The 26,644-nt window shown below is 38.1% G+C and overlaps 1 protein-coding gene and 1 pseudogene across 1 annotated transcript in view; one reads left to right on the top strand and one right to left on the bottom strand.

The window, feature by feature from the left end:
• Positions 1–26,644, bottom strand: part of PIK3C3 (phosphatidylinositol 3-kinase catalytic subunit type 3) — a 157,711-nt gene that overhangs the window by 31,846 nt on the left and 99,221 nt on the right. Inside the window, exons 21-22 of the mRNA XM_062201595.1 lie at positions 20,786–20,860; positions 3,931–4,099 (exon numbers count right to left, since the gene is read on the bottom strand). Coding sequence (XP_062057579.1) covers positions 3,931–4,099; positions 20,786–20,860 — 244 coding nt within the window. The remainder of the gene's footprint in view (positions 1–3,930; positions 4,100–20,785; positions 20,861–26,644) is intronic.
• LOC133767404 (U2 spliceosomal RNA) lies at positions 2,266–2,392 on the top strand (annotated as a pseudogene).

The following is a 26,644-nucleotide window of genomic DNA, read 5'->3' as shown; positions in this document are numbered from 1 at the left end:
CTCCTGGCTCCTGGCTTTGGATCGGTGCAGCTCTGGCTCCTGCTGCCATCTGGGGAGTGAATCAGTGGATGGAAGACCTCTGTCTCTACCTCTCTCTGTAACTCTGACTTTCAAATAAATAAATAAATAAATCTTTTTTTTTTAAAAAAAAGGAGTGGGGGGAATCATTTAGTTAATGATGAAAGGTAGGCCGGCGCCATGGGTCAACAGGCTAATCCTCCGCCTAGCGGCGCCGGCACACCGGGTTCTAGTCTCGGTTGGGGCGCCGGATTCTGTCCTGCTTGCCCCTCTTCCAGGCCAGCTCTCTGCTGTGGCCCGGGAGTGCAGTGGAGGATGGCCCAAGTGGTTGGGTCCTGCACCCCACAGGAGACCAGGATAAGCAACTGGCTCCTGCCTTCGGAACAGCGTGGTGCGCTGGCCGCAGCATGCCAGCCGCAGCGGCCATTGGAGGGTGAACCAACGGCAAAAGGAAGACCTTTCTCTCTGTCTCTCTCTCTCTCACTGTCTACTCTGCCTGTCAAAAAGTAAAAAAAAAAAAAAAAAAAAAAAGATGTACTGATGTTTGGTGACTCAGCAAGCATTAAGACAATATAAGAACATTACCTGATACAGTTAAATGCATTTCCACTTTATATGTTAAAATTCATGACCAAAAAATGTAAGGTCATCTTTGTGTCAACAGTGTCTAATATGGTTTTTAACATTAACATCCGATTTAAAAGAGTAAGTTTACCTTGAATACTTTAACGTATTTCAGTGTTATTACTGTTGTGATGACAATGTAAAAATAAATGTACAATTGCTGGTATTATATGTACTGAGAAGAGAGGACATATTTTGCTACATGAAAATCACTATACCATTAAAGTTGGTCTCAAAATCTGAACCATTTTAACCATTCATAATTGAGTTCAAAAGGGTCTGCTCTGCTTTTGTGATTCCATGTTATAAAAGGCTTTCTTCTTGAAAAAGCTGATCAGTAATTAACAAATATCATAAAAGAAGGTAGTTGTTCATACCTAAAACCTCCACAAATAGGACATGTCAAATATAAGCACTAAAAACTGTTTTTAACTGCCAGGTTAATTCTTATGCCTTAAAAGTAATTTTTAAGAGTAACTGCATCATACTCTAAAACTCAACATTTTAAAATATGTTGAAGTGAGTGTTTAGCCTTGCAATTAAGCCACCAGCATCCAACATCAGAGAACCTAGGTCTGATTCCTAGCTCTGGCTCCTAACAACTTAGACCCTGGCAGACAACACTGATAGTTGACATAATTGGATTCCTGTCTCCTACCTGGGTAATGTGGATTGTGTTCTCAGCTCCTGTATTTGACTAGTCCAGATGCAGCCATAATGAGCATTTGGTCAGTGAACCAGTGGACCCTCTCTATATTTTTTTCTCTGTCTCTCTGCTTCTCAAATAAATAAAACTTCTGAAAATTCTTAAAAAAATAAATACTGCTCAAAACATTAGGGTATAGCTGATCTTAACTGAAGTGCAGTAAAATTTTTAAAAATAAAAAATAGGGTACAGGTAATTACCCTAGTGATTAAGATATAGGTTAGGATATCTAAATGTTATGCTCAAGTGCTTGGGTTTGAGTCCCAGCTCTGTTCCCAATTCCAGCTTACTGCTAATGTGTACCCTTGAAGGCAGCAGGTGATGGCTCAAGCAGTTTTTTTTCTGCTACTAATGTGGGAGCCAGGACTGAAGTTTCTGGCCCCTGGCTTTAACCTCGCCCAGCCTAGGATAAAGCAGGCATTTCCATGGAGTGAAACAGTGGATGGTAGCTCTGTCAGTCTCTCTCTTTCTCCCCTTCCTTTTTCTACCTCTCAAATTAAGAAATTTAACAGCCAGCACCGCGGCTCACTAGGCTAATCCTCTGTCTGCAGCGCCGGCGCTCCAGGTTCTAGTCCCGGTTGGGGCACCAGTTCTGTCCCGGTTGCTCCTCTTCCAGTCCAGCTCTCTGCTGTGGCCCAGGAAGGCAGTGGATGAGGAAGCACCTGGCTCCTGGCTTCAGATCGGCGCATTGCGCCAGCCATAGCGGCCATTTGGAGGGGTGAACCAATGGAAAGCAGACCTTTCTCTCTGTCTCTCTCTCTCACTAACTCTGCCTGTCAAAAAAAAAAAAAAGAAAGAAAGAAAGAAAAAGAAATTTAACAATAAAAAAATTTTCATGAAAATTTATCTGAAGATTTAGATTAAATCCCCTGTGACTTTTCTTTGTACAGAAGAAAGTTAACTTTCGCTCTGCATACATTGCTTCTCAGCCTTTTGGCTAAGATCAAGTGTAGTAACTTTGGCTCTACATTAATAACCTTTCTCTGTTTTCTCTCTCAACAAAATTATTACTAATCCATTTCCAATGATAGTTTATAAACCACATTGTTTTCCTCCTGCTTTGAGTTCTCTTGGACATTTCTAAGAATATTATTCCATATCCTCTTGTTTCATGACTGAGATAGCCACAGTTCCATGTAGCTCTCTAGAGGCTTTGACTATTTCCCACAAGTTAAAGTAGAACTCTCATCTCTCTGAAGCACTAACAAGCAAATCAAACAAAACACTAATTTTTTTCATTACTCTTTGAGTATTTCAGAGGAGTAAAACTGAGCCATTCTTCTACCCAAAGGATGTTAGGAAAATGTGTATTACAGAATCTGGGACACGTGGCAGACACTGAGTTTACAATAAAAAGCTACTCACTGCAAATATGAAACATGATTAACACAGAACAGCCCATTTCCTGGGGTCAGCAACATCAATATTACCCAGGAGCAAGGCCTACCTACAGAACTAAAACAGAAATTCTGAGGGTTTTCATACAAATTAGAGTTCTCATTCAACAAAGATACATTGAGTGTCTGTGTCTCACATAATATATAAGTAAGTGAGGTTACAAAGACAAGTATAAGTTAATATAGCTTAATTAACAAAACAAAAGGTACTGAAAATGGTTGGATGACAAAGCCTGCATGATTAGGAAACTCACTGTCTACTGGCTATACTTTTTCCTGAAAAGCATGTAAGTTATGATGTCTCCTGAGCTGGGATTTTCTGCTTGACTAAGAAAATTCATTTTGCAAGGTCAGGCTGATCCTGTCATTTTTTACTAATCATCAGTTATGATTTAAATGTAACAAACATGGGGGACTGGTATTGTGACATAGTGGATGACACCACTGCCTGTGACGCCAGTTGGTGTCCCATCTGCTCTACTTCTGATCCAGCTCCCTGCTAATGAACTGGGAAAAGCAGCAGAGGACAGCCCAAGTGTTTGGGTCCCTGCCACCCACAAGGGAGACCTGGATAAAACTCCTGGTTCCTGGCTTCAGCCTATCTCAGCCCTGGCCATTGTGGAGAGAACCATTGGATGGAAGATCTCTCTCTGTCTCCCTAACTCTGAGTTTCAAAAATTACATAAATAAACCTTTAAAAATTCAATAAATCCATTCTAAATAAGATAACTCCTTCATTCTTTCAAAAAGAAATGGGAAACCAGGTAGAAAGAAGAAAAACAACCCAGCATGGTGATCGCAATCCTCCAAGACTGCCATCAGGGAGATGTGAATGGTACAGTTCCTTCACTCTGTCTATATCCCAATATTATCAAAGTACACACCAAATACCTCACTTAAATGATATGAAGCCTTCTTGTGTGCTATCTTGTACAACACCAGCTTCCCAATGGGTGGGATTTAGCTATAAGATAGCAAATGGTAGAACAAGAAATTTTATCTGGTTTTCCTTTGATATCAGGCCGTTTATCAAACATCGGTATCAAATGATTATTTGGAAATATTATAGCCTGAGTTTTTCTGAAAACAAGAGTAATGCTAACAAATATATACATCTGAAAACTCCTATTCTTGCTCTAGCAAAGAAATTTATCAAAATTCTCTATACTGAGCAAATCAACTTACCTCCTGAGGTGGAGAAAAGCTGTGTAACACTGTTTACGGAACTCCTGGTACTGTTCACTCTGTGTGCCCCCCATTCCTTCTACCATTTCTTTATTCAGCTTCATTGGAGGAGGAAGAGGCTTCGGATCTCGACCCAAAATATATCCAAAGTCTATGTGGAAGAGTTTTCCTGGATGTTGACAAGAAATTCATTTGTTTCAAGAATTAATTTAAAGAACTAGGAAAGGAATATGTCACATAATTGTGTAGGCAGTATGTCTATGCAAAGAGTATTTAGTTCATGATGAAACCTAATACAAGGTTTGATTTTCTAATTACAGAATAGGCAGTAGCCTTCAGAGCACATTTAGTTCATTTTAACTCACATTCATTCAGATGAAACCATGCTTAAAAATCACTCCATGGTAACATTAATTTAAAAATGTATTCTCTGTTTTTAGTTGTCCAGACTCAGACAGTCAAAACCCAGGTAATATTTTAAGGTATCAGCCAAAAGCAGAATCTTGTAACAAATTTCTCATGCTACAATTTGAGCCAAGTGCAATCCATAACTAAAAGTTTTAAAGCAGTTCAAGCACAAAAAAGTTGTCATAGAATCTCCATGTGGAAGATGATAAAAGTACACAACTCAAATTCACTCTAAAGGATCTGTACCATTTTCATACTGAAAGTGGCAATTTAGTTTAAATATTACATGATCTCTCAGGCTAATGTTGAATTAAACTTTATTAATTGGCAATGCAGATTCAATGTATAAATTTATAAATGTCTTCACTGTACAGTTACAGAATAATGGTCATATAGTAGTATGAGGTTTTATGTTATACATTATTTAAGATTATAAACTACATCAACATGAGGGGTTTCATTTCCATTTAAGAAATTTATGTATCACTCATGACTGTAGAATACCTTTTCAGAGACCCAAAATGGACTTCAGTAGTCTCTTAAGCATAATGAAATGGAGTTTTGGGGAGAGCCATACACCTTACCAGAATCCCAGGGGGAGACTGATTTTAAAAATATAAGGAAGGAGCCAGCATTGGGGAGCAGCAAGTTACGATGCAGCACGGGATCCTGGCATTCTACACAGGAGTCCTGGCTCCTGCTAATGCTGCTGAGAAAGCAGCTGAAGAGAACTTAAGTACCTGGGCTCCTGCCATCCATATCGGATACCAGGATGAGGTTCCTGACTCTGGGCTTTAGCCTTGCCCAGATGCTGTGGGCATTTGGGAGGTAAACCAACACATGAGCAGATGGAAGATCCACCTCTCTATCTCCTCCCCCAACCTTTTTTTTTTCCTCTTAGGCAGAGAGAAAGAAAGAGAGGGAGAAGGAGACAGGGAAGGAAAGGAAAGAAGAAATGATGGAAGGGGCAGTTCCAAGAGGGCAGAATAGGGTGGGAGCTTACTGATCTAGTCCGGGAGAAGACAGTTTTTAAAAAAAGTGGAGATAGTGTAATATCAGGGAAGAATTGGGGAAAAAACGGCACAGGAAGCTCTAATGAAATTAGAGGGACATAGCAGATCTAAATGGAGGGTGTGGGCGCCCACGGCTTGGGACTCCAATAGCCGAGAGCCTCCACACCAGTGCTGGAAAGTGAGGTGAGACGAAACTGCAGTAGCCTGAGACATTGGCAAAAAAGTGGCAGGAAGAGCCTAGAGGGAAGGAGGCTTGAAGCCCCGTGGGGGAAAGTGCAATAGACTAAGTCTCTCCAATCACCTTTTAAAGGCATACAAGCCGATAGAGCAGGCACCATTTTGGACATCGTAACAGTTGCACCAGCTCGTGTCTGCGCCAGCAATCAGCCGAGCAGAGACTCCTGATTCTGGTGGGGAGAAGTAACAAGGGGCTGGGAGCTTCTGACTGTGTGAAGCTTCTGAACCAGGGCTGTGGAAAAAAAAAAAAAACAAAACAAAAAAACTGAGGGTGTGTGGGAGAACTCATGGTGTGGCTGAGACTTTGAGCAGTCTCGGTGGGAGACGCCACAAGCTAGGGAGGTCCTCATTACCGGGTGAAAGACATTGCTGGGGAATCTGAGCTTACACTGAGGACTGCAGATATCCTTTGTGTGGTCCTTGGAACAGAACAGATGAACATTATACCTGCTGGGGCTAGCCTTAGACAATGGTCTCCATCAAGAAGAGCTCAGCTGAGCAGAATTACTTCCCTTTTGATTAAAAAAGAGAGGGAGAGTTTCCAAGCCAAACCTGGTGTGTCACCTTAGGCATGCCCTTAACTCTGAAGAACTGAACAGAGCTCTCTGGCCTTTAGAGACTGAGTGAAAGCAGACAGTCCACTTTTCTACAGAGCCACAGTACCAGGATAAAAGCTGCCAGAGCAGAAAAAAAATTAATAAAAAGAAATCAACAAGTGGCTCCACAAATGCCAAACAACAAGCGCAACAATCCAAGAAACAATAAGGAAGACAACATTATGCTTCCAAAAGAACACAACATTTCAATACAAGATTATGAAGATGATGAGACAGAAGAAATGCAAGAAATGGAACTCAAAAAATTGATGATAAAATTACTTAGAAATAATCCAAAGCAAATGCAGGAACTCCTGAAATCCATGCAGGACATGAAAGAAAACTGCTCTCACAAAATTTAAAACTTAAGGAGGAATCAAAATGAAATGAATAATTCAATAGAACATGAAATTGCGATACTGAAATCGAAATGAAGAATTCAATAGAACAAATAAAAAATGCAGGTGAGAGCATTAAAAAGGGAATCAGTGAGGCAAAAGAGAGAACATCGGACTTAGAAGAAAGAGCACAGGAAAGTATGCAGTCAAACCAAAGACAAGAAGAAAAAATTAGAAATCTAAAAAATATTGTTGGGAATCTACAGGATACTATTAAAAAAAACAGCATTCGGGTCTAAGAGTTCCTGAAGGCATGGAGAGAGAGAAAGGATTACAAAGCCTTTTTAGTGAGACACTAGCAGAAAACTTTCCGGATTTGGAAAAAGAAAGAGACATCCAAGTACAGGAAGCAGATAATAGACATGAGCAGAAAAGATTCTCACCATGACACATTGTAACCAAACTGACCACAGTGAAACATAAAGAAAAGATTCGAGTCCCAGCTGCTCCTCTTCCGATCCAGCTCTCTGATATGGCCTGGGGAAGCAGTAGACGATGGGCGAAGTCCTTGGGTCCCTGCACCCGCGTGGGTGAACTGGAGGAAGCTACTGGCTCCTGGCTCCTGGCTTTGGAACAGCGCAGCTCCAGCCGTTGTGGCCAATTTGGGAGTGAACCATCGGATGGAAGACCTCTCTCTCTCTGCCTCTCCTCTCTCTGTGTAACTCAGACTTTCAAATAAATAAAATGAATCTTTAAAAAAAAAAAGATCAGCCAAACGAAGAGCTGTTTTTTGAAAAAATAAACAAAATTCACACATCTTTGGACCAACTAACAAAAAAAAAGAAAGAATACTCAATTCAATAAAACTAGAGATGAAAAAGGAAGTGTAACAACAGACACCACAGAAATAAAAGACGTCATCAGAAATTACTACAAAGAGTTGTATGCCAACAAACAGAAATCTAGCAGAATTGGATAGATTCCTGGGCACATACAACCTACCTAAACTGAACCATGAAGACGTAGAAAACTTAAACAGACCCATAACTGAGATAGAAATTGAATCAATAGCCGGCGCCGCGGCTCACTAGGCTAATCCTCCGCCTTGCGGCGCCGGCACACCGGGTTCTAGTCCCGGTCGGGGCACCGATCCTGTCCCGGTTGCCCCTCTTCCAGGCCAGCTCTCTGCTGTGGCCAGGGAGTGCAGTGGAGGATGGCCCAAGTCCTTGGGCCCTGCACCCCATGGGAGACCAGGAGAAGCACCTGGCTCCTGCCATCGGAACAGCGCGGTGCGCTGGCCGCAGCACGCTACCGCGGCGGCCATTGGAGGGTGAACCAACGGCAAAAGGAAGACCTTTCTCTCTGTCTCTCTCTCACTGTCCACTCTGCCTGTCAAAAAAAAAAAAAAAAAAAAAATTGAATCAATAATAAAGGCCCTCCCAACAAAGAAAAGCCCAGGACTGGATGGATTCACTGCTGAATTCTACCAGACATTTAAAGAAGAACTAACTCCAATTCTTTTCAAACTATTCAAAACAACTGAAAAAGAGGGAATCCTCCCAAATACATTCTACAAAGCCAGCATCACATTAATTCCTAAACCTGAGAAAGATGCAGCAGAGAAAGAGAATTTCAGACCAATTTCCATGATGAACTAAGATGCAAATATCCTCAATAAAATTCTGGCCAATAGAATGCAACAACACATCAAAAAGATCATACACCCAGACCAAGTGGGATATCTCCCTGGTATGCAGTGATGATTCAACATTCACAAATCAATCAATGTGATACACCACATTAACAAACTGCAGAAGAAAAACCATATCATTATCTCAATAGATGAAGAGAAAGCATTTGATAAAATACAATATCCTTTCATGATGAATATAGAGGAACATTCCTCAATACAATCAAAGCAATTTATGAAAAACGCACGGCCAGTATCCTATTGAATGGGGAAAAGTTGGAAGCATTTCCACTGAGGTCTGGTACCAGACAGGGATGCCCACTCTCACCATTGCAATTCAATATGGTACTGGAAGTTTCAGCCAGAGCCTTTAGGCAAGAAAAAGAAATTAAAGGGATACAAATTGGGAAGGAAGAACTCAAACTATCCCTCTTTGCAGATGATATGATTCTTTATTTAGGGGATCCAAAGAACTCTACTAAGAGACTATTGGAACTCACAGAAGGTTGGGCAAAGTAGCAGGATATAAAATCAATGTACAAAAATGAACAGCCTTTGTATACACAGGCAATGCCACGGCTGAGAAAGAACTTCTAAGATCACCCTGCAAGACATAGGCACAGGCAAAGACTTCTTGGAAAAGACCCCAGAGGCACAGGCAGTCAAAGCCAAAGTTAACAACTGGGATTACATCAAATTGAGAAGTCTCTGTACTGCAAAAGAAACAGTCAGGAAAGTGAAGAGGCAACTGACAGAATGGAAAAAAATATTTGCAAATTATGCAACTGATAAAGGATTAATAACCAGAATCTACAAAGAGATCAAGAAACTCCACAATAACAAAACAAACAACCCACTTAAGAGATGGGCCAAGTATCTAAACAGACATTTTTCAAAAGAGGAAATCCAACAGCCAACAGACACATGAAAAAATGTTCAGGAAAACTAGCCATCAGAGAAATGCAAGTCACAGCCACAATGAGGTTTCACCTCACCTCGGTTAGAATGGCTCACATACAGAAATGAACTAACAACAATTGCTGTCAAGTATGTGGGGAAAAAGAGACACTAATCCACTGTTGGTGGGAATGCAAACTGGTAAAGCCACTATGGAAGACAGCTTGGAGATACCTCAGAAATCTGAATATAGCCCTACCACACAACCCAACCATCCCACTTCTTGGAATTCACCCAAGGGAAATTAAATTGGCAAATAAAAGAGCTATCTGTACCTCAATGTTTATTGCAGCTCAATTCACAATAGCTAAGACATGGAATCAATCTAATTGCCCTTCAACAGAAGACTATATAAAGAAATTATGGGATATGTACTCTATGGAATACTACACACTGGTGAAAAAAAATGAAATCTGGTCAATTGTAACAAAATGGAGGAATCATGCTAAGTGAATTAAGCCAGTCCCAAAGGGATAAATATCATATGTTCTCCCTAATCGGTGACAACTAACTGAACACCTAAAAGGAAACCTGCAGAAGTCAAACTGACACTTTGAGAAGCAACAACTCGAACAGCCTTTGTCCTGACTGTCAAGGATCAGCTTACCATTTTATTCTTTTTAGTATTTTCTTTTCCTACTTAATACCATTGGTTGAACTCTTTAATTAACACAGAATTATTCTTAGGTGTTTAAATTTAACTGAAAAGTGATCCATGTAAAATATAAGAGTGGGAATAAGAGAGGGAGGAGATATACAGTACGGCACACACTCCCTTGAACTTACTCCTAAGGGTAAAAGCCAGGGGAGTCCAAATCCCATTAAGTTGGCAGGTACCAATGCCATCTTACTAGTTAAAGTGAGCAGTTTAAGTTCATAATTGATCATAATGATAGGATTAAGTGTCAAAAGGTTCACACAAATAAGATCAGTGTCTGGTAATAATAATTGATAGAATTAAAAATGAGAGAATGGTCCAACGTGGGAAGCAGTACACACAGCAAGCTCATAGAATGACAAATGCCCTACACAGCACTCTGGCCTCAGAATCAGTCTTTAAGGCTTTCAGATCTGGCTAAAAAGAGCCCACGAGAGTTTCTCAGGTATGGAAAGCCAAGACACTGTGATGAAAAATGACCTAAATGAAAGATCTCTGTGAGTAAGATCCCAATGGAAAAAACAGCCCATCAATGAAGGGGGTACCTTTTTCTGAATGGAGGAGAGAACTTCCACTTTGATTATGGCCTTGTCTAAATAAGGTCTCAGTTTGTGAACTTAAGAGGCTTCCACAGCCTTGGCAGCTCATGATAACAGCCTCAAGTGATTAGTGACATCATAAATAAGAGTGTCAATTATTTTTGTTTGTTTGTTTTTGACAGGCAGAGTGGACAGTGAGTGAGAGAGACAGAGAGAAAGGTCTTCCAATACCATTGGTTCACCCTCCAATGGCTGCTGCAGCCAGCGCGCTGCAGCCAGCACACCGCGCTGATCTGAAGGCAGGAGCCAGGTGCTTCTCCTGGTCTCCCATGGGGTGCAGGGCCCAAGCACTTGGGCCATCCTCCACTGCACTCCCGGGCCACAGCAGAGAGCTGGCCTGGAAGAGGGGCAACTGGGAGAGAATCCGGCTGCCCGACCGGGACTAGAACCCGGTGTGCTGGCACTGCACGGCGGAGGATTAGCCTATTGAGCCGCGGCACCAGCCAAGAATGTCAATTGTTAAATCAACAACAGGATTCATTGTACACTTGCTACTCATGTAGAACCTCTGTCTTTAATGTGTTGTACTATGAGAATTAACAGTAAAACTAGTCTTTAAACAGTACTTTATACTTTGTCTGTTTGGGTTCAAACTGTCAAAATCTTTACTTAATATAGAGTTGATCATCTGTATATAAAGATAATTAAAATTGAATCTTAATGAAGAATGGGATGGGAGATGGAGTAGGAGATGGGATGATTTGCAGGTGGGAGGAAGAACCGCTATAATCCAAAAGTTGTACTTCTGAAATTTATATTTATTAAATGAAAGTTTCTATTAAAAAAAAATGATAGAAGGGAGTGAGGAAGGGTAAGAGGAAAGAAAGACATCTTTTCAATAACAGAAGCACTTTTAGAATTAGGAATTGAGTAACTGCAGTACTCACTAGAAAATATCATCTCCTAATTTCTTAAAGACCAAAGGGTATGCTATCAATTTAATTCACTGTGAGTTGATAAAAAGCTATAATAAACTTCTGTTGAAGATTTCATGGTCTTCAACTGAATATGTTTCCTCCGTCTAACAAACATAAGTATAAAATAACATTTTTTTAGCCAGTATAATACCTAATGGTGCCCAACACTTGAGCAGATGAGTGATTCAGTTTTTGAAACAAAATTGTCCTCACACATGGGTTATTTAAATCGCTCCATGCTTTTAAAAGGAAACTTAGCTCCAATTTTCTCCCTTTCATTGCAGGCATTACTGGAATTCCAACGTTGGTTATGCATCATTGCTTGTAAATGAAAGATATATTTCCATCCTTCTTGTAAGAAAATTCTCAAAGAACAAGATTACTGCTTAATTATAAGCCATTAAAGATTCAGTATTGAACAATGAAACCATTATTATGCTTTGCAAGTTCAAAGAGCCATGTTTTTTGAAAGAGGCTATTAATGTTTTAAGAAAATTCATCCTCCCACATACTAAAGGGAATGATTTTTTAAGTTAATAACTGTAAATGATATATCATTGTAAATGCTTTAAAATATTCATTCCATGAAATTCAAAGAATGTTTAGTTAAGAAGTTCAGGGTGTGTGGTCTTATTCAAAACTATACCTTGAACAGTCACGAGGTAAAGTGTACAGAAAACAAACCAATTACTGACTTTAATTACTTCCTTTTGTCCCTAACTTGCAACATATAAAGGAATGACATAATAATTAAATTTTCCTGTTATTTGCATAAGTGACATGAATTTACTTTAAAGTTGTAGCTCAAGACATTTGTAGTTCTTGGATTAAAGAGACTAGATAACTGCTGAATCAAAACTATTGAATGGCACTGTCTACCTCTACCTGTCAAATAAATAAAAAAATATTGAATAGTAAAAATTTTTTTAAACTCCCATTTTATCTAGTAATTAAATGTGGCCAATCTCAAGACTGTACTCATTCTGTTTTTCATACCAATTTACTTCCCTTCTCCTTGATTGTCTATCAATGTCCCCCATATCCAAACTCTCTTTTCTAGAAGATTCCAGTTAATTTCCAACTCCCAAAAATATTCCCCTGACACTCTCCAGTGAGTTTCCTACTGGTTATCATTGTTTTGTATATAATCTGACATTTTACTATTTTCCCACAAAAAGTTTTAATTTTTTGTGGATATATCTTTCCTGTTTCCCTAAGTCAAAACCTAGAAACAACAAAAGGTGTCATGCAACTGTATTATTATAATGAAACCTCTATTTATTTCTGGAATAAAAAGATGGCTATCTACACTCTAGCTGCTCCTAGTTCCTGTTATTTAAACCTTTATATACATACTTGGTCAGAGTTATTTTCACTTAAAGTTAAAAGAGTGGTAAATAATAGTATGCCAATAGGTAACATAAATGTTTAGACAGGAAACATTTTCAGCAACCATAAGGGTGGATAAAAATGACAAGAAAAATCTTAGTTCATTTATTAATTTGAAAAATATTTACTGGAAGCATATTAAATGTGTTAAGACTTCCTGAATTCCTTTCCTACATACCAAAGAAAATAAGCAAGCAAATTAGGAAAGCAAAGGTGCAATTTTACATTTTACAGTTCACTTAATATACTAAATAACTTAAACATAAATAGCTGAAGAGCACCACCATCTGAATGGTAACCAAGTTCCATGTAAGAACATTATATATTGAGCATTATATATTATAATGTGAGAAAAAATAAAATTGAGCACAGACCTCCAAAAGCCAGCAAGCATTCAAGAGGAACACCTACTGAGATGGGTCTGAGGGGTATCCCCATAGAGCTACAAATCTCATTCTCCAGGGGAATTTGACTTAGGTGATGCCAAATTTTCTTTTCAATAATTACATTCCTAGTCTATCCCCAGAAATGTACTTCTTAAAATTGATGAGTAGTCTTCTTTCTACATATCCCATCTCTGAAGATGCCTGTAAGCAATCACATGCTTAGAGGAATAAGCCACTACATACCCAAAGTCCACCTTTTTGGGCCAAGCCAATGGTATGTTCAGTATTTATGATAAATGACAATGTACTGTCATAGAATACACAAATCCTGATGAGAATCTGACTATTTTGGAATATTTCCCAAGATTCATAAAGAATGCATTTTTGTGCCTCCTGGGACTAGGGTCATTCATATTCTGCCTTGAATAAACCTTGTATTAACTTCTTTACAGACTATTTCTGTTAACAAAAAAGTAGTTTTATTTTTGAAATATCAAATAAACATGTTGTGTTTTTGAAACATCAAGTTTTACCTAAAAAATTCAAAAGGACAATATTAAATCAATAACCAAATAGACTGTCCCTTTTATAATCTCTAACAATTTATTAAAATAATCAGCACTCAACAGAGAACTTAAAAAAAAGCAACTCAAAGGAATATGAATTTTATGGTGAGAAAGGGAACTTCTAAAATATATTAATTAAATTTTATTATTTCTAATATTGTGAGTCAAAACAACTATATAAACAAAAAATGGAAGGTATTCTCATCTCATGGTTGTAAACCAAATAAAATGTACTAGCCCTTCAGGAATGTTTACTAGCACCAAGCAAAATTCTACCATATTATGCTAATCATTCCTCACAAAACCACCAGGAGAAAAGTAGTATCATCAGTTATACGTTCCAAAGAAGATATGGACTTATCAATTATGAGGTAGCTTACTTACATTTACTTAATTCTGACCTCAGAACCAGCGATATTAGCAAATCTGCCAGACTGTTCCTCAGAACTTAAAAAACATTAATCATTTTCACATAAATTTAAATAATGATATACTCCAGGATAGGAGAAATATTGAAAAAAAGGGTCCAATTAGAGTAAGAGTAAGAATGCAATTTTTTTCTTTAAGCTTTCTGAAAAAGGGTTCAAAAGATACTACCCTGAAATTGCCAAGACAGAAAAAAAATCCACTGTTCCTGTCCCAAATGGACAAATCGAGATTAAAGAAGACATCCCCAGGACCTACAACTAACTTTCCATTTACTAAAGACATCCAGCTTGTTATTTCATTTGTGAATATTCATTAGTTATTTACATATAAATTTTATACAGTAATCCTCTTATTAAGTCTGTATAACATGAGGAACAAACAAGTTTTTCAGTTACACTGGGTTTTTTTCTCCCCATCAAATTTTTAAAAGTAAAATTTAAAAAACCCTTTTTCTAAAGAATGAGGATAAACTCAAACCATGCTTGAGTCTTGTTACCCCAAGGACATCAATTCTGAAATATATTTTTTTCAATCCTTCACCATAGTTTAAATTTTGTTACTGCTTGGCCAGAATATGCAATTATAATGCATTAATATGTGAAAGAGCTATCACCTCAAATTTGCTTCAAGAAAACAATGCTACAATTGACCACATGGCAATACACTGACAAAGGGATTTGCATACTTTCACTTTTACAGTGAACACACAGCGCCATCTGCTGCACAAGCTTTGGAAACTTCAACCAAGCAAGAAGTATCCAAAAATCAAATAAGGCGTAGGGGGAAAAGCAAAGAAGAGGGGAATCCACTATTGAGATTCACATTTTTTTCACTTTACCATTATTACTTCTGAATATATTTTTTAAATTTTGTATATGCAGCAAATCATTTTCTTTCACACACATCTAGAGTTCTTAGCTGGATCCCTTTTGTCTCACTTCTCTTGATAGTGTGGAATAGCTGTTCAGGGGCAAATCCCCAAAGACAACAGCAAAATTAAATCTCTAGTCCACCACTCACAACAGGAACTGGAAATCGATGATACAGGGGAACTTTGGTTACTATTCAAAACTACTTTCATTCAAAGCAGAGTCATAGTGTAAACCTGCCCATACTAGCAAATGAAAACAGAAGACAAAAATGGGAAAAATGGGAAAAACATTAGTACATCTATTAAAAAATGTTCTACCAGCTATTGAGGGATGAGACACGAAGTGAATCTCAAGTTCTCAGATTTTAGTAAGTTGTAAAATCAGTACTGAAGGTATAATGGATGATGAAATATGCAATGGAGAATGATAAATAATATGCAGGCATTTTCAAGAAAAAGCACAAAAGTACATTTTGTACAATACACCACATTCCAAATTCACTTTGTCTAAACTGTATGAAATCTATTTACAACATATATAATATCATTTTTAATGACATTTATTTATACTGACTTCCTATATGCAGTTCTATGCACAAAATAATACTTCCCATCCTCCTTTCTTTCTTTTTGTTATTTTAATTTTTGCAATAACTTACTTTCAATTTACTTTCTAGTCACAGGCTTAATCCTCCACTAAATAAAGAATTCAACAATATAAAGCAGAAAGACCACTATTCCATAGTAGTATGGACAAGGGCTATATAATTAATACCATTTGAAACTACTCTGAAATATGGACTATCAGTAAAAGATGACAAAAGCCGGAAAAAAAAAAAACCTTTTAAATAATATACATCTTTAGAAGTTGAAGAATGTATTATACTTCTCTGTGTTTTAAAATGATTAGTTTTTTCCAAACTACACCATGTTAGATATTTAAGAGGTGTTTCCAAATACATGATTCTTAAAATTTATAGAAGGCATTGGACCTTCTGGTAAATGTTTTCTTAAGTTGTTATCTAATGGTTGAAATGGTTTGCTAAGTATTCATGTAATATTGCTATTGTCAGCAAGCGATCTAGGACTTGCTCCCTCATTTCTCTATTCTAAGCCCAACTTGTTCTTTCATTTCTCTATTCTCTTCAAGGTAGGAAACTAATTCTATTGTAAAGGAATCTGTAGGACGCACAATTTAATCTTTAGACCTTATAAAAGAGATGGCTAACATTTTTCTGTAATAGCATAGCCAAAATAAGAACTTAAATAATAATCTCATAGCCAGAATTACTTCGCCATCAGCGAAGTATACAGTAAGTAGAAAAAACTTCCCTTTCAGACCAAAGGGAAACAAAGTTTTAAAGTGAGAATATAATTTTCCTCATGGGCATTGTCTACCTTAGAAAAACTACTACAGAACATGCCTGTGACTATAGACTTGTAGTTCAGGCCACTGAAGATTAGAGATGGGACTTGGGCACTCCCTTGACTTGCATCCTCTGGTCTGCTTTAACACAAACCAGGAGGAAAAGAAAGCTAGGCATCAGAAGCAATGGGTGGCAGGCCTATTAATGGCTGATCTGTACAGTGATCTGCCCTCAAGGAGACCCAACAGGCCAGTCTACTGCAGTGGCTTTCAATGTGGTAAGCCTGGGCTTCAGCAGAAGTCAACTTGTGAAGAGCCCTGGCAGCTCTGTCAAGAGTTGGATCACTGGAAATGGACCTGCCCTGGAGTCGAAGGATGCCTAGGTCAGAGCCACAGATCTTATTGGCTCTAAGCTGAAAAGCCCTTCACTCAGCTCAACTTCCAAAGTGACCACTGCAGCTGAGGGGACGGCCAAGTAGGGTCAGCAACATTGCAGGCAGAACTGTAAATTTCTTGTTAGAGATGCCACCTGCCTTTACCTGGCCAGCTCTCCTCCCAGGCCAGCTAAGTAATGAAAGTCAACAGAGTGCCTTCCCCTAGGAGGTTCACACCTCCCTTAGGATGTACTCCATGTGAAGAGATAGATAGGTCTGGGCCTCTTAACTTACAAGGCCTAAAGCCCAACAGATTATTATCAAGCCCCTTCAATCAGGTCCTATTTGCCTCTCAATCAGAAAACTTAATTGTAGCTTAGACAGCACCTTTCTTAGCTCCTCTAATAATGACTCTGTCCTTTGTTCTAGACCCTGTCTAGCACACTTGGGCTTCATTCCTTCGTAATCATAACCTCTACTCTACCACCAATGGCTCTACTCCCAACCTGTGTGTACTGATGGTCCTCTTCCTCACTTAATGCTGTATAATTGTTCAGACCTGGTTAATGCCACTCTTAGGATCATTGGTTACTATCTTCACCCTGTCTTTTATGACCTTGTCTAAATATGATCAGAGTCGGCGAACTTGGAAGGCTTCCATAGCCTTCGCAACTCATGACGACAGCCTAGGGTGGTTACTGGCGCCATAAACTAGGGTGTCAATTTGTTGGGTCAACAACAGGAGTCACTGTGCACTTGCTCCTCATGTGGGATCTCTGTCCTTAATGTGCTGTACATTTTGATTTAATGCTATAACTAGTACTCAAACAGTATGTTTCACTTTGTGTTTCTATGTGGGTGCAAACTGTTGAAATCTTTATACTAAATTGATCTTCTGTATATAAAGAGAATTGAAAATGAATCTTGATGTGAATGAAAGGGGAGAGGGAGCAGGAGAGGGGAGGGTTGCGGGTGGGAGGGAAGTTATGGGAGGGGGAAGCCATTGTAATCCATAAGCTGTACATTGGAAATTTATATTCATTAAATAAAAGTTTTTAAAAAAATGGTTAGTTTTCTTAGATAATTTTGATGCAATCTAAACCTGAAATTTTGAAAACATTATCCTAGTAAGAAAGACTTAAAATTCTAATTGACTCATGCAACTAGATGAAATAATTGCAAAGCAGTTAAGAAAAAAAACTTTTTAAAATTTTCCAAGTTTTTATTTATTTAAAAGGCAGAACAACAGAGAGAGAGACAGAGAGAGAGAGAGAGAGAGAGAGAAATCTTCCATCAGCTGGTACACTCTCCAAATGCCCATAATAGCCAAGGGCTGAGTCAGGTTGAACCCTGGAGTCTGGAATGCAATCTGGTCTCCTATGTGGGTAGCAGGGACCCAAGTACTTGAGCCATCACCTGCTGCCTGGTAGATTGTACATTAGCAAGAAGTGAGATCAGAAGCAGAGACAGGACTTGATACCAGGTACTCTGATATGGGATTGAGACGACTTAAATATTGCACCAAATGCACTTCTCTGAATTTCAGTATTAAAAGAAAATGAATGTGTCTCCTATCTAGAACATTTTAAGGTAAGCTTTTGTTTTTTAAAAGTTTGGAGCACCCTCTAGTGGAAAAACTGGTAACTAACAAGCTTCTGTTACTGAAGTTTTACAAATCAACTTCCATTAAACAAGTAACAGATCTGGGCCAATAAAATACGTTACATATACTCCACTTTCTAGATCTTATTCCTAAATAACGCACCCCTCCATTAATATATAGAGATGAACAAGCTCTTCTCAAAGTCCAGCAGAAAGTGCTCTGCTACATTATCAGATAAACTTTTTATTAATTTAAAAGGAAGAGATGCTAGGATCTAGGAGTACAATATAATACCAGTGTAATGCTAATCTATACATTAGAGAATTCCATTGAGGTTATAAAGTGATTATAATCTGGAAACAAATGGAACCACTTTGGTAGCTGAATTTAATTAAAGAAAAAAACAAACATGAAAACTTCTTCCAAAAAAAAATTCTCTCCACGCACATCATAATGTTTTATAAATATTCTTGACTAAATTAGTCAAGGACCTCCATGATAGCTTGATTATAATCCTTTGGAGTTGATTATTAAAGAGAGGGCCTGGCCTGACATACCAAATCAATCACAGATGATTTTTTCACAAGCAGTAACTTAAAATGACTCTATGGAATTTCAAAATATGTGAATAGGTTTATTATATTAAAAGCTAGTCTATACTTGATATATTATGTTTTTATCCAACGGACTAACTTAAAGAGTAAGATGAAAATCTATTTTCTGCAAAAGGATAGCCTAGGGAGTAAAAGTCTAAATAGAAAAGCAGAGATGTTTATTCATTCATTAATTCAAAACTGACTTACTGAAACTCTAGCTAGGATGTGTTCCAGCTCTGGAGGTACAGTGGTAACCTGGATTAACAAGGTCCCTGTTCTCCTGGAACTTACATCCTTAGTAGAATAAGATGAGGATAAGGAGTCACCAAGTTCCATGGGGGTAGAATCCTGTCTATTCTGTTTATTTTGATTTTTCCAGTATCTAGCAGACGTTTAATAAATACTTTTAAAATTAAACAAAAAGATAACTTCATCTAGTAAAAAAGCACTCTAAAGAAAACAAGGGTAATAAACAGAGTAATACAGAACAAAGCACATTTGCTAGACAGTTAGAAAGGACTTTCCTAAGGAGATACCATAAGAAAATTGACTTAAAAGCAGCTTTTAAAACATGAAATGAAACAGAAAGAGGAAAGAATAATGGCGCCTGCCTGAGGCAGAAGCATATTGATACTCAGAAGACAGTTGGAGGGGGAGCCATGACAAGGTCATAGTAAAGAGTTGAGATTGTACTGTAATTGTTTAGGGAACATACGATGAAAGCTTCAAATGGTGTGAAATAGGAAAAACGAAGATAGCAGTCAACTACATGAACTATTCTGGAAGTACAGAATAGATGAGATTTGCTATTAAGTTCAACACCTGAGATGAGGACAAGAGCAGTACTAAAAATAACTTCTAGGACCAGAGGTTGAACGACTACCTAGATGATGTTGCTGTTTACTGAAATGAGAAAATGATGTAAGGAGTGGATTTTAGGCAAGGAGAAGAGGAAGGAAGATAACCTTTACAACTAGCCAAAAATAGGCAGGATTCAAGTAAGCAACTGGGCTTTTTTTTTTTTTTTTTTTTTAAGATTTACTGATGTAGTTCAAAGTCAGAGTTACAGAGAGACAGAGGCAAAGAGAGAATCTTGCATCCGCTGGTTCATTCCCCAAATGGCCACACCGGCTGGAGTTGGGCTGATCCAAATCCAGAAGCCAGGAGTTTCTTTCAGGTCTCCCATGTGGGTGCAGGGGCCCAAGGACTTGGACCATATTCTGCTGCTTTCCCAGGAGCATCAATAGGGAGCTGGATCAGAGGTAGAGCAGCTGGGACTCAAACCAGCCCCCATGTAGGATGCCGGTACTTCTGGTGGCAGCTTTACCAGCTTCACCACAGCATTGACCCCAGCAACTGGGCATTTTAATTTGAATTTAATGAAATGGATTGAGGTACAGAGCTATAAATGTGGAAGTTGTCAGCATAGAGATGACATTTAAAGACATGAGACTGAACAGTTATCAGGGAGGATGATAAGAACAATTGTTCCATGGAATTACAAAGGGAAAAAGAAAAATAGAGATAGATGAGTTAAGCATAGTTTGATAAGAAAAAGAATTTTCCAATATTCTTACCAGAGCTACAGAATTTAAAGACTGGTTTTCTTACATACATTATGAGCTTTCCACCAAAAAAGAGAATTTGAAATACCGAAGCAACAGCTAGATGACTATCTGTAGAATTACTACTAAAGTGTTGTTACAAAGGATGAAGATTTTCTAAATATCCTTCTGCATGGTGTTTAAAGGACAGTTAAAGACTCTGTTCTATCTTCACTTACGCAATTTATTTTGCTAATAAGATTACAAATAAATATCACCAAACTCTCAAACGCATGTACGATGACAATTATTTGTTACCTGTTTTTGTCAGCAAAAGGTTATCCAGGTGTCTGTCTCCAACTCCAAGTATATATGTAATCACACAATATCCAGCTGTCATAATAGAAGAAAAAAAAAAAAAAACATGAAAAACACATACAAAGCAGGTTACACATTCCCTGGAATATAAAAGAAGTTTGTGCTATTTCAGTCTCAATGTGCTTTCTATTGTTTCTGAATTCTCACTTGAATTTTGAATTTGTAATCTTCTTTGACTCTAGAGAGTCTTATCACCTAAAACTCAAAAGAAATCAGTATTTGCAACAGAAACAAAATCTTATAAAATTGTGCCCAATTATAACAGCTATTTGTATCAAAAGTTAAATTATTTGTCAGGAATAATAACCTATGCCTACCATTTATCATTTCAAATTGAACATCAGTTAAAGATGACATTGAAAAACAATTATCTACAGAAATATACATAAAGTCTACTGCTACTCATCCCTTATCCCATAACTGTGTCATCCACAAGAATACAGAAATAAATGCAGGACTTAAAAAGAATCTGTACAGAAACAATCTTGACGTGTCAGCAGTAGGCAAATGAAATACATTTTATTTTGCTGAATGGTAAAGATATTATGAAGTTTGTACAATCATCTTCTTAAGTATTAATAAAATTTCTATGATCAAGGCTACAGATGAATTATTGGGTCGAATTTTTTTTTTAATCTTTCTCTTGTAGAGAAAAAGTCTGGAAACCTCCCATTTATTGCAACAAATTATTGTAGCCTATTTTTTCCCATTATGTCTAATCCTCCCACTAGTAACCTGACAGGTAGAACAACTTGCAAACACACAAATATATGACAGTATTTATATAAAACATGCTAATCTCATCCCATATGTAATAAAACTGGACTGTTGATGGCCAAATTGAGCCTCCTAAAAATTCAATAAATATTAAGGTTCATTTGACTCAGGTTCTGAAGGCCATTTCAGAAGTCAAAAAATGATTTAAGCAATAGTATCATCACTGGACAAGTTATTAATTATTAATAAGCAAAGTTACAATATACCAAGGCTAGGGTACTAGATAAGCATATTAAATTCATTATCTCTAACCCTTTTAATGAAGCCAGTTAAGTATTGTAACACTGCCTCAAATGACAAAACTCATGCTCCAGGAATTAACAGAATGTCCAACGAAGGTTATTGGCCTCAGCTGTGTGTCCACCAAATATAGTTGCCTGGAGAACATTGTGAAATAGAGTGCTGACTCAGCTGGGAGGTTAGCTCTTTAAACCTCTTACCTCTTCTCCTTCTTGGCTAGGCTGCAAACATGATCACTGCAGTTGTGGCAGTGATTTGGGACCACAAGCAAAAGGCCAAGAGAATCAGATAGATCTCCTGTTGGTTTTAACCTCCTTAAACAGTTTAAACATAGTAATCCTTTACATCTATCTGGTCTTGGTACAGAAACAAAAAATAAACTCAATGTATTTAAATCACTATAGATATGTTAATTGCAGCTGAGTACAACTGCTATCACATTTAGTAGTCCTCTGGGGGGACTTGAAGAGTACCTACATGAAGGAGAGCAATCTGAGCTTCAAGTCAGAATCTGGTTCCCCTCTGTTCAGGTAAAGTTTATTGTCTTAAGCACTACCATGGCAAGGTTGACTAGTTACAATAGAGACCACCTATAGTGAAAAGCCTAAAATATTTACCATCTGCAAAGCCTTAGGAAAAATATCTTTGATTATTATTATTATACATATGTAATAATTAAATAAAAATCATTCAATTATCAAAACAGGATCCACAATCTGACTATGTCACTATCAACTGGAAGCTTGTTAAACAGGTAAACTACTAAGCCTCACCTCAGTACAGCTGAAACAGAATTTTCTAGTGGCAATGACCACAAGGTCATCTTGAAAAAAAAATTATTTTATTTATTTGAAAGAGCTATTGAGAGAGAGGGAGAGACAGAAACAGATCTTCCATTTGCTGGTTCACTCCCCAACTGGCCACAACAGCCAAGACAGGAACAGGAACTTCTTCCAGGTCTCCCAGGTGGGATCAGGGGACAGGCACTTAGGCCATCTTCTACTGCTGTTCCCAAGCCACTAGCAGAGAGCTGGATGGGAAATGGAGCAGTTGGGCTAGAACCAGTGGAGTTGCAGTCAGTGGCTTTACCGGCAAGCCATGGTGCAGGACACGTCCTAACAATCTTTAAGATCTTGTGATGGGCTTGTGGTGCTGTGGTGTAGTGGATAAAGTAACCGCCTGCAGTGCTGGCATGCTGGCTGCTCCACTTTGGAACTAGATCCCTGCTAATGAAGCTGGGAAAGCAGCTGGTGGCCCAAGTGCTTGGGCCCCTGGACCCACTTGGGAAACCAGGATGAAACTCCTGGCTCCTGTGAACCAATGGATGGAAGATCTCTGTAACTCTGCCTTTTATCAAATAAATACCAAAGTTTGGGAAGCCTGATCTAGTATTTGAATTACATTAAGAATCACCTGAGAATCTTGTTAAAAATGCAGATTCAGATTAAAACATCAGGGGCATGGCCTGAGATTCCATAACATAAACAAGCCCAGGTGAAGCCAAAGCTTCGGGTCCATGGATTGCACCTTGAGAGTGCTTCTCTAAAACAGTTGCAAAGTATGCAGTTCCACAGATACTAAAGGCTCCGCATTGCAAAACTAAGTGACTTACTGAAGGACTATAAATTTATTATTTAAAAGTGGCATTTAATACACTGAGAACACATTAAAACTCAGTATACTAGTTCTCTGTGACTCATTATGTGTGAAAGGCACAAAATTACTGACACTATGCACATGAAGAGACTTGAAAATTCTACTGCTTCAAAAAAGAGCAAGATGCAGCTGAATTGTTAGAAGGACTTATTCTTGTTTGTGCTTTTTATAAATTTCAAGCAGTATCATTTTATCAGTATTAACTTCTTTTGAGTTGTTTATCCCTATGGAGTACTTATTTAAATGTTTAGCAGCAGTTTTAAAAATTTATTTAGTTATTTGAAAGGCAGAGTTAGAGAGAGAACTTTCATCTGCTGATTCACTTACAAGTGGCTGAAACAGTGAGGGCTAGGCCAAAAATATCTTGAAATACATGAACTTTTATGGAGCACTCTTGTATATGGTTAAATTTAATGGCAGAGTTGATCATTTAGAGTGTTTCAATAATTTAAAATGTCAATTCTTGAAGGGTACTTTAGCCTAAGAGTTCATATGCTGAAGACAAATTGGAGGCAATATCAGGAATGTTTAGGAGATTAACAAATTTTGTAATGATCAGAGATGGCCTAGCATGGACTTATTAGAAAAATTTTAGAGAAAATGAAGTTATTCTTTAATTACACAATGGAAATTGTATACCTATCCAACAATATTTGTCAAAGGATATCATTAGTTTTTTGACCCCATGTGACACACACAACATCTTGCAATTGGCTTTAAAACAACTGTAAGTAAAATACAAAGAAAAATAGATCATTAAATAATATAATTTCCCTTTACATATGCGAATGAAGATATGTCTGCAAGAATAATCAATAATCCCACATTTATTTGTAAGATACAGACCTGACACACACACGATGTTTGATGTGGAAAAGATGTTACCATACTATTTCCAATTTCGTAAATTATATACTGCCAAAAACCTAAAACACTGTCTTCTTCTTTTTTTTTTTTTTTTCTTGACAGGCAGAGTGGACAGTGAGAGAGAGAGAGAGAAAGGTCTTCCTTTGCCGTTGGTTCACCCTCCAATGGCCGCCGCGGTTGGCGCGCTGCGGCCGGCGCACCGCGCTGTTCCGATGGCAGGAGCCAGGTGCTTCTCCTGGTCTCCCATGGGGTGCAGGGCCCAAGCACTAGGGCCATCCTCCACTGCACTCCCTGGCCACAGCAGAGAGCTGGCCTGGAAGAGGGGCAACCGGGACAGAATCCGGTGCCCCGACCGGGACTAGAACCCGGTGTGCCGGCGCTGCAAGGCGGAGGATTAGCCTAGTGAGCCGCAGCGCCGGCCAAACACTGTCTTCTAAACTGAAAGTTACACAGAGATCTTTATGATAATCTACAACATTCATATTCTGGTTCAAAGGAACCAGAATTCTCTAACGAAAAATTCAAATATTAACCGTCATTGTCTAACATTACCGACACTGCTACCAAACTTACAGAAACACAATAGATTATTTTATAACACAGCAAGACATATTGAAAACAGAGGTATTCAATACAAGGAAAAGCCCTGCCATCCATGAAGCTAATGGATGAATACGTGTGTAATGTAGGAAAAAGAGAAGAGCAAGAAGTAATTTGAATTTAACTGTCTAACACGTCTGATAATTTAAACTGCTATTTTTTCCACATGAAAACACCAGTCATACTTTCATTAGCTCTTGGGGAAAACTGGATCATTATGTAAAAGATACTATGCTATGAAATTAAGCATACACCTACTACATACTACTTTGAAAATTTTACCAAATTAGCAGGATTTTTCAAATTTCAGTGAATATTTAGAGTTGTTGTATATATGTGTTTCAAAAGGAAAATTTAAGCATTCCTTTATTAAACAGATGTATGACCTAAAAAAGCTTATAGTAACTATTCTGAAAGCTATGCAAAACATCAAAAGATAATTATTTTAGGGCATGCAAAATACCTCATGTAATTACTTGTAATTATTGAAAACTAGGTATACTGGAGTAAAGATGGTCACACATTCTTTGATATCCTTTTCAGTCAGAAGTTTGACTACATCCTGTACCTTTGAATCCAGGAATGCTCTACGATTTCTGTGACCAAGAAAATGTGACATAAGTGACAAAATAACAGTTTCTCAGTCCAGGTTGTTAGAAAACAACTTTTTCTACTTCCTGTCTTTTAGAATATTTGCACTCAGAAATCCGAGCCACAGAGAGGCCATGTACAGGCTAGTTAATTGACCTGCCTAGTGAAAAGGCAGTATAAATCATCAGTCATGTGAGCGACTTGTGTCATAGTGAGTAAATTTACTAAGTCACAGAAAACAGACTTGTTAAGTCTGAGAAAAAAGTAAAAGAAAAACAAAATAGGAGAAAGGAAGAAAGGCTGGAGGAAAACAGACAAGCAATGTGAGAGAAACAGAATAAGAGCCAGAGGCAAACATCTCTTTAAACCTTAAGTGTTCTTTAGTCTTTAAAATATACTGACTTGTGACTGTTTTTTACAGGATTGTTGGGAAGAACAAAAACTACTGTATAAAAGAAAGAAATTTCTAAACCATAAAATAATATGGAAGCTTAAATATAGATGTTATTGTCTAGAAAGTCCTATCTTGCTCCCTGTAGCAGGCTTTGCTTGTGTAAGCATATGTATAAATATGGACATAAACCTAAACACAACATTTTTAAAACAGATATATTTATTATATGCCAATCAGAGCTCAATTTCATTCTCAATGCCTTTTTAATCTTTCCTTAATCTAGATAACTTGTAATTATGAAATATTAAGCGATTTTAAAGATATATTAAAAAGGCTAAACAGAATGTATACTAAGTTACCACCATAATGTCAAAGAATTAATGATTTTGGCCGGTGCCGTGGCTTAACAGGCTAATCCTCCGCCTTGCGGCGCCAGCACACCGGGTTCTAGTCCCGGTTGGGGCACCAGATTCTATCCCGGTTGCCCCTCTTCCAGGCCAGCTCTCTGCTATGGCCCGGGAAAGCAGTGGAGGATGGCCCAAGTCCTTGGGCCCTGCACCCGCATGGGAGACCAGGAAAAGCACCTGGCTCCTGGCTTCGGATCGGCACGATGCGACGGCCACAGCGGCCATTGGAGGGTGAACCAACGGCAAAAAGGAAGACCTTTCTCTCTG

This window comes from Lepus europaeus, chromosome 9 (genome assembly GCF_033115175.1).
Source record: "Lepus europaeus isolate LE1 chromosome 9, mLepTim1.pri, whole genome shotgun sequence".
Lineage (NCBI taxonomy): Eukaryota > Metazoa > Chordata > Mammalia > Lagomorpha > Leporidae > Lepus > Lepus europaeus.
This window is presented reverse-complemented; position numbering and strand designations above follow the sequence as displayed.